General features: G+C 40.0%; 1 protein-coding gene across 1 annotated transcript in view; it reads right to left on the bottom strand.

Annotated features, from left to right (window-relative positions):
- LZTFL1 (leucine zipper transcription factor-like 1) overlaps window positions 1–7,893 on the bottom strand; it is an 8,729-nt gene extending 836 nt beyond the window's left edge. The window contains exons 1-8 of the mRNA XM_010152135.1: window positions 7,772–7,893; window positions 7,141–7,335; window positions 6,585–6,645; window positions 5,709–5,777; window positions 4,262–4,327; window positions 4,048–4,125; window positions 748–921; window positions 228–331 (exon numbers count right to left, since the gene is read on the bottom strand). Coding sequence (XP_010150437.1) covers window positions 228–331; window positions 748–921; window positions 4,048–4,125; window positions 4,262–4,327; window positions 5,709–5,777; window positions 6,585–6,645; window positions 7,141–7,335; window positions 7,772–7,848 — 824 coding nt within the window. The 5' untranslated portion in view covers window positions 7,849–7,893. The remainder of the gene's footprint in view (window positions 1–227; window positions 332–747; window positions 922–4,047; window positions 4,126–4,261; window positions 4,328–5,708; window positions 5,778–6,584; window positions 6,646–7,140; window positions 7,336–7,771) is intronic.
- Window positions 7,894–8,565: the final 672 nt, after the last annotated feature.

The raw sequence follows: 8,565 nt of genomic DNA on the forward strand, positions 1-8,565 counted from the left end.
CCTCAAGACTTGCTACACAGCAACTGCGGTTGCACACATCAGTCCTATGCTCCTAGCATCCACAAAAAGGATTGGCTTGTCAAAACTGAGGGAACGGCCTACTAGAAATCCTTTTTAAGGGAAAATTTGTAGTCTGTTTTAGAGACAGCTTCGCATTTATAAAAACAAAACGGAACATGGATCCAGAACAAGGATCCCCTTCGGACAGAGAGAACAGCGTAGCTTACTTGGAAAGCTTCTTACGCAGATCCTTTATCTGTTCATTCTTCTTTGTCAGGATCTCTTTCATGTTGCGATAGGCAGCTGTTTGCTGAAATTTCTTCTCCAATTCCTACGTAACAACATCAACCTATTACTAAAATGTTAAGAAAACCAGGCTAATATGCTTTTTAAAAAAGGCGACTTGCTTTTCCTCCTCAAGTTTCCGAATAGTAGTTTCTCCAACTTATTCAAATTTACTTCCTAGTGAAATCAGGCTAAAAGTCTTCTGAAGACTGGGAATACCCTTGTAATTCCAAAATTTCTACGCAGGCAAATGGGAAGTTTTTAAGTATTCCTCTCATTATAATCACGCTGCTGCGTTTTTGCTAGTTCATGTATAACGTGTTTTTCCACTGACATAACAAAAATACAGAGGCACGCCCGTGACCCAGTAAACTCTGCATCCTCTAGTGTATGCTTGTTAAGGTACTACCCAGTTAAAATGCGAGTAAGGACCTGGCCTTCACATCACAATAAAACACTAACCTTTTCAGCTGTGGATAGCTGGTCCTGAACCTTCAGCAAGTCGTGTTTTGTTGTCACCAAGTTCTCTTCCAAGAATTTTTGGTTGGCAGTAGAATCATTCAACGTCTTCTCAAACTGGCTCTTCAAAGCTGCCACTTTATTCTCCAGTTCAGTGATATCCTGGTTCGTATGAGACTTCAGTAGAAGAAATACTTAAAATGTTAGTGCAAAATGTCACATCAAGAGGATACACCTTAATTTTTAATTATTATGTTCACATTATTAAAGCCTAAATTAGAAGTGTTTTAACTAAAAAAAAAAAATTAAAGCACTCATTTATAACTTAAAAAAATTGTTAATAAATGCATTTTAAAGAGGCCTGGAATGTCTTCTCTGCCAAGGTGAAATTTCAAGTTCTTGTACTGCACTTCCTCAGGAATTAGGTGAAGCCACAGGACGAAGCATATCACAAGAAGTTATTTAGAAATGTACAGAAATAAACTGTAATTTACTATTTCTGTACAAGATCTGCATATCTATGCGATAACGTATCTGTAGAGCAGATAACATATCACAGGTGTGTCACAAGCTGTCAGTGTAATACAGGTAGGAAGGGATGAAAGCGTTGAGGCTCGCGTTACCAATCGGGTACCGAGGCTACGCTGTTCTGAGATGCATTACCAACACTGCCTCCAGTCGCTTGTGACGCAACTCTCCTGTCTCCTTGTGAGGAGAAACGACCCAAACTCTTCTGGCCATCAGTTCTGGGTCACAAAACATTATGTTCATGTAACTGTTCTATGGATTTCCTTTTAAATAAATAATAAAAAACCCCTCTCAGGGTTAAAAGCTCAACTTCAGACTCTCAAAAGTGTAATGACTCGGGAGGAGGCTGAACCAACAGCACCTTAAAAAGGACAGAAAACTAGAACTAAACCCACCTGATAAATAGTACCTGTGCAGAGGAAAAGCTTATTTTGAATTTGGAGACAGTCAGGGCTGCAGTGCTGAAAAGCACTACGTTGTAGACTGCTTCAGATCAGAACAGTGACCATTTTTCTAAACTGTGACATATGTCAGTTCTGTAAAAATTCTAAATCCTCAAGTTAAACTGATCCAACAGAGCAGTTACTCCCAAACTGTCGTTCACATCTGATGTGTGGAACCATATTAATTATTGACAAAAACCCCAAAAACAAGGGGGAGGAAAAAAAGGTAGAACTGAGCTAAGAGTTGGTCCTTAATAACCATTTGTGGTTTGGCAGTCATTTGTTTGTCCAAAGAGCTTGAAAACTACTGCTTTAATGAGGAGCTGTGTCCATATGGTTTTATGGACACCCATCCTATAAAAATACAGAGTGAAACCAGAAAAAATGCAGCCTTTTCGCCAAACTACTAATACTTAATTGATTAAATAAAGTAGTACATTTCAGCACTACAACTACTTGCTGGTTTTGACAACATATATATCTGCCTGGATATAGAAAATGTAAGAGCTGGAGAAGAAAATTACAAATTAGAGAGCAAATTAGGACATTATAACATATTAAGAAAGCCAAGTACATACCACGAACCAGTTAGAAAGCAAAATAAAAAGAAATCATGATTAAAATATGAAAATTAAAGTGGAAACATTTTATGATATTGAACTTCACTTCCAAATCTGTAAATACTGCAGGAATTTTAAAAAGTCAAGTTTCTCAAAATAATGAGATTAAGTGTTCCAATTTTTGGTAAAAGTTTGAACTGAAATGTTTTAAATTTGAAAACAATCACATACGAACAACTTCAGAAAATTACTGACAAAATAAACATACAAGCTTAAAAAAGTACTAAGGTGACCTGAACAGATTTATCTGTGTCAAACTGCATGACTTCTGGCTTTTTATGGCTGGGGTTTTTTTCCTGCAGCAGCAACTCACCATGTTCGAGTCCTCACTTACAAAAAAGGTTTAAGAACCTCAAGTAGTAAAGCCAAACCAAACCATTTTAGACAGCACACTGATATGGACAGAACTACACAAAAAGCAAACATCTGCCACCTGACCCACGATCCCTGACACTTGTAACAGAACTTCAACGGATGTTTAAGAATACAGGACGGTGCTGGTTTTAGTCAGGACAGAGCTAATTTTCTTCACGGGCTGGTAGGAGGTCATGTTTTGGATTTGCCCTGAGATAGCACTAATAAAGTGGTTTTTCAGTTGGTGCTGACGAGTGTTTGCACCAATTCAAGTTCTTTTCAGCTTCTGAAACTGCAGCTGTGCTCCCAACTTTCTCATTGCAAGCCGCGGGGAGGGGAGATGGTTCAGACAGCTGACCCACACTGACCAAACGGGCATCTCAGTCTCTAGACCGTCATGCTCAGTACGTGAGCAGGGAGTGGGCCGGGGGGCCATAGCTCATTAGTTAATTTGTTGTTCATTTGTTCACAGTGCATTAGTTAGTCAGTTGCTGGGTCGGTTGGCTTCTGTGGTTGCTTGCTTGGACTCTGGTGTGATCTCTCGCTCAGGGTCTCTGGCCCTGACCCCCACTTCCCAGGACCTGGCCGTGTATCGGTCGTTGAGCAGTTGTATAATTTATTTTCCATTATCTTCATTACATATTATTAGTAGTACTGTGAGTATTATTAGGACTGTTAGTATTATTAGTTTTGCTGTTTTATTCATTTATATTCAGTTGTTAAATTGTTCTTGTCTCCATGCACAAGCTTCCTTGTCTTTTCCCCCAATTCTCCTCCTCCACTGGAGGGGGGGAGGTGAGCAAGCGGCCGTGTGGTACTTGGCTGCTGGCCGGGGTTAAACTGCGACAAGGACACTGGACACTTAATCAGGATTTATGTTTTTAAAGTCTGAAGCCAGAAGCAGCAAGTCTGGCTTGTCCGTGTCCATATCAAGTGTGATAAATGCTTGAAAGAACTAGCATTTTACTGTTGCTATAAACCCCAGATTAGATACCATTCATTCTCTAGTAGACGGAAAGAAAAACAGAAATAAACTCGTCTCTGTGAATACAAACATCCCCCCTGAGAATATGAACTCTGGAAAACTACTTTCCTGACAGAATCTGGAATCAAACTTTCTGTTCATAATTTATCACAGTCTAGGTGGCACAAAATACACGTCCTAACATCAGCTAATGTTCTGGATTACCTGCTGACAGACAGACCAGAGGGAACAGACAATAATAATATAATAACAGACAATAATAACTCGAACTTTTGTGTTTGCCAGAAGAGAGACACACCATACAGACCAACCTTTCAGGTGTACAGGCACCAGCTGTGTTATACAGGGATGGGCAAATCATAATTATTTTTACCTTTTGATCTCCCTGGATCATCTGTAAATCCTTCAGCGACTTCTCCAGCTTGGACTTCTCATCTAGTGCAGCTGTAGCCTGCGATATGTTGAAAATGTAAAACCTCAGAAACATATTTTAATGGGAAACATAAGAATAACCACCAGGGGATTCTTAATTAGATATTTTTTAATATGTAAACAGCATTCAGTATCCACGCTTAAAGAGAATTTACCTGTGTTTCTATAGTCTTGAGCCTGGTCTTCAATTTTTCATTTTCTTCTTGAAGACAAGCAACTGTCTTTGGGTCAACGAATGAGAAAAAAGAGGTGAACACGCTTGTGCCATTTTGAAATTTCCAAATATTTCAAGTAAAAAAATAACACTTCATATCTTAGGAAAGCAAACAAGTTTCTAAATGCTTAGAAAAATGGCCTTGATAAAAATACCCATAATCCATTTATTTATTGTCTTTTCTGCCTCAGCCAACAAGAAATTTAAGTCTCCAATTGTACTGCAGATATAGAGGACCGTTCACTTAAATGTGGCACGTGCTTTGCTGAACTGAGATTAGTGAGCTCGGCATCTGGTTAGTGTCAAGCACCACAGTACAGAAAATGGCACGTTCAGAGATGCAAATCCATTGCTGCTCATGGTTTGTATTTTCAACCATCGGGCAGGTAAGAATTTATTCCTAGCTCCTGTGTAAAAGAGACAAATACCAGGTTACTGGATAATCGTGTTCTCTGTCACAGGAAACAACCATGTTTTATCAGCCAGAGTAAATTCAGTAGATAAACTCTGAATGAGAGAAAAGCCAGCGTCAAATGCACATTGTCAAGGTGGGAGATTTTGAAATTATTTTTGGAAGAGAACTACATTGATCTGTAAGTAAAATACAGGTCTGAATTCTCGAATGCTTCCATTATCTTCATGGGTATCAACAATCTGACCCAGACACTGTACTTGACAGACCGTTTTGGCAATGCAGGCTAGAAGACAGAAAAGGCAGCTCCTCTCTAAAGGTCCTGACTACCCAGAACGTCAAAGTGTGTCGTAACAAGCGTGGCATTTTTAAAAAGTCCAGTTGAACTAAACGAGTTTGATACCTAATAAAAGATATTGATAACATTAAATATGAGACTATGTTTTGTAATCCTGAAGATCTTAAGCAAAGTGGGAAATCAGATGTTCTCAAAAACCGGGAAATTGGAATTTTTTAACTGTCTGTTTCTTTAGGAGGAATTTAATCAACCAACAGAAGAAAAAGTACTGAATGTGGCAAGATTGAGTGACACAGAAAACGTTCAATAACCCAACCATTTCAGCCCGCTACATTTTTAAATTTACTTCCTTCCTGGAAAGTCAGTCAGCTGCACGGAACAACCTAAATACTGGTTTCTACTAATTTACCTTGTTAAATGGAAAAAATAAATAGTTACAGGCCAAAATGCGTTAGCAAAAGGAAGGTCAATACTGCAATACACGTTAGGGGCCATAACCGTACAGCAAATTCAAGATACTTTACAATATTTAGTAATATTTTAGTTGACATTCCAGGGTACCTTACCATGACACCCATCCAGCAGCAGGCACGTTACACAGATAGGACTGTGCAGGCAGTTCAGCTGCACAAGCAGACTGCCCCCTGACCACAACCGCACGAGCAGACAAGTTCTTACCTTGTTTAGCAGCTCTGACCCACCTTCATTTAATGGAGCCAGTTTTGGTTTAATGAGATCTGCACTGGGCTAAAGAAACAAGAAAGGTTAAAAACTTCAATGATACAGATTTCTAGGAAGAAGAAAAGTATTCCTTTAGTCTGCAAAATAACTACTGACAGTCAATTCAGCTCTCTTTTGCAAAGCAAAAAGAATGACCTTTTATTTCAAATGCATTTTTTACCGGTACCTTGGCTCTTAAGTTATATACCTCACTTTCAGCTAAACATACCACATAGAGACATAAAAGGACTGCAGACTTGGATTTACAAAAGATTAATGGTGCTGCAGCAACCAAAAGACAAAGGAGTAAGGAAAACAGAAAAAATATTTTAAGTATTCAAATATATATAAAAATATATAAGTATATATGTAAACTAAATACACCTTTACACTGCAAATCAAATAAGGTGCAGCCAGAATCGTACAAGATAAGCTGTAGTCATATCTCTCTTGTGGAATCTTCTCCGGCCTTGGCTCCATGTCGGGACAAGCGAATGTCTCGGTCTTACCCCAGTTTCCAGGGGGAACCCAGGAGCTGAGGCTCCAACACACCCCTGGTCTGGCTGACATGGGAAGGAGGATTATGGGACATGCCCCAGATGTGCAGAAACTGCAGTCTGGAAACAGCCAAGGCAATTCAGCACGCGCCTCCTTGGTGCCAAACTGCAAAATGCCACTTTTCGGAGACCTTCAAACATTGTTTTGAAAAAAGGGTGAGGTTTGGGGGTTTGTTTTGTTTTTCTCTCTTAAGCACAGGTATTTTATTAAGTATTTTAAACGCTTGCAGTGACTCCACATGACATTTGATTATGATTTGATTAAAATAAACTCTACCTTCTTGTTTGAAGATGTAAATTCTGACTTTTCAAACTCAGCAACTTGTTCCAACAATTCTCTTGAAAAGAAAAATAAAGGGAGGCATTTATTTACTAAAGGAGCTATGCTATGAAACACATTTTACCAGGCTGATGCTATGCTCTGTATTGCACGTGAGATTTCTGTTAGAAGTACAAAATGAAGTCCTATGCAAATGGGGTAAATACAACAGATCGTGTCATGCAATGGTATGGGATAAGCATTAGAACTGAAAGATTTAGCATCCTTTGTTAAAATATAATCTACTCAGACAACAAAGGCCTTTTATTCAAATCCTACCACCTGCTTTTAGCGGATTCATTCAAGTTGGAATATTAGCAATAAAAACATCTTCCTGACAAATTTAAAATGATCATGTATCTTGCCACTTTACAGATGGAAGTCTTGAAACTACCCCGTCACCGGCACAAGAGTAAAAGAATAGGTTTTCTATGGGTAGGAAAAGAAGGTAAAAAGTCAACACTGTAGTTTTCTTATTAGTGAAAGGCATTCTGTATAGCCCAATATGTGTTACCGATTCTCCAACTCAGAGACGTCTGTCTGTAACTTAAGGTACCATTTCTCAGCCTGCGAAAAGAGCTGCCGCAGAAGCAGAACATTGGTGTAAGTCGTATTTATGAGCTCCGACTCCACCTCGCTGTGTACAACAGTCCGCAGTCCATCCAGCATGTCTACCACCTCATCAACCGTGAAGGTCTCCTCAACCAGCCTAAAGAGAGCAGTCAAGACGAGTCGTGTATGAGAAGGGCAACAGTTTTGCAGTTATGAGGCCTCACAACACAGGAATCACTCCCATATAACGCAATGCCCTGCGGAAAATACCCACTGTCAGTAGTTATTAGACGACTGTGGCACTACTAGTCGGTTATCGCATTTAAGTTTTCTCTTGGAAACATTACAATCAGAAATAGGACTTCAGCCACAGTCTCGCACCAAAGTTAGACACCAGAAGCAAGATACAAAGCAACGTCACGCTGTCATTACCTACGTTAATGCCTGAGAACTTGAACGACTTCATTTTCAAAGGACTTGACAAATATACATACAGTGTAAAAGGAGAAAAGTAAATCCATAAAACATTAAAACCTGCAACTGTTGCTAGCACATTTTGCTTTATTCTTGCTCAGAACAGCCTTCCACTGTACCTGCTGTCCTTAAGGTCCTGAAAGCAAGAATCCACTGTTTTGAGACACAGGCCACGCTTGAAACGAGCAAAGCGCATGTAGTTGATCACTTCGTTCTGGTGGTGCTCATTAAGGCCTAGCTCTGCCTGTGGGTAAGGATATAAGCACAAAGACAAATATACACCGAAGTAAGTAAAAAGGAGCGTAAGTATTGTGAAGATTTGCCTTCTGGTTTCTGTGTTTGCTTTTATAGGGTTGTCACGTTGACCAGTACGTTAACAACCGTAATTATATATGCGTAATCCCTATATAACTCACACAAGTGCTCCCCCTTTAAAAGGGCGGGACGTAAGTCCTCCAGTGACCAGTATCCTCAGAAAAGTCATACAAAATCAGAGACAATCAGGAGATCAGGACCAGGACTGCAGGGCAGAGGAAGCTCTTGGATAAATTTGTCTTTGCGTTACGTGTACGTGTGTCTAACGTAGCTGAACGATGCATCTTTTACAGATGTACTGACAAAAACACGCAGGAAAGTACGTGATGTTTCTTTGTTAGTTTGTGTGTAAAATCTTGGGAGTCCTCATATAACCTGAAGTGATAATCCAAATCTGTTCCTCGGCAGCCTCTTGCCCTGAAACAAATGCTCCCAGGGCAAAGCAAGAAGGAAGTGTTTTTAGAGCTGGCTACCTAGCGCTTCTACGGACGCCTCCGTTTCAGCAGCGGGAGCGCGGGCGGGGCCAATCGCGTCAGAAACGACGCCTTGCTCGTAGCACGAGTCCAGGGAGGCACAAGAGGGCACCAAGGGGAGTTGG

The sequence above is a fragment of the Eurypyga helias genome, unplaced genomic scaffold, assembly GCF_000690775.1.
Source record: "Eurypyga helias isolate BGI_N326 unplaced genomic scaffold, ASM69077v1 scaffold1075, whole genome shotgun sequence".
Taxonomy (NCBI): Eukaryota; Metazoa; Chordata; class Aves; order Eurypygiformes; family Eurypygidae; genus Eurypyga; species Eurypyga helias.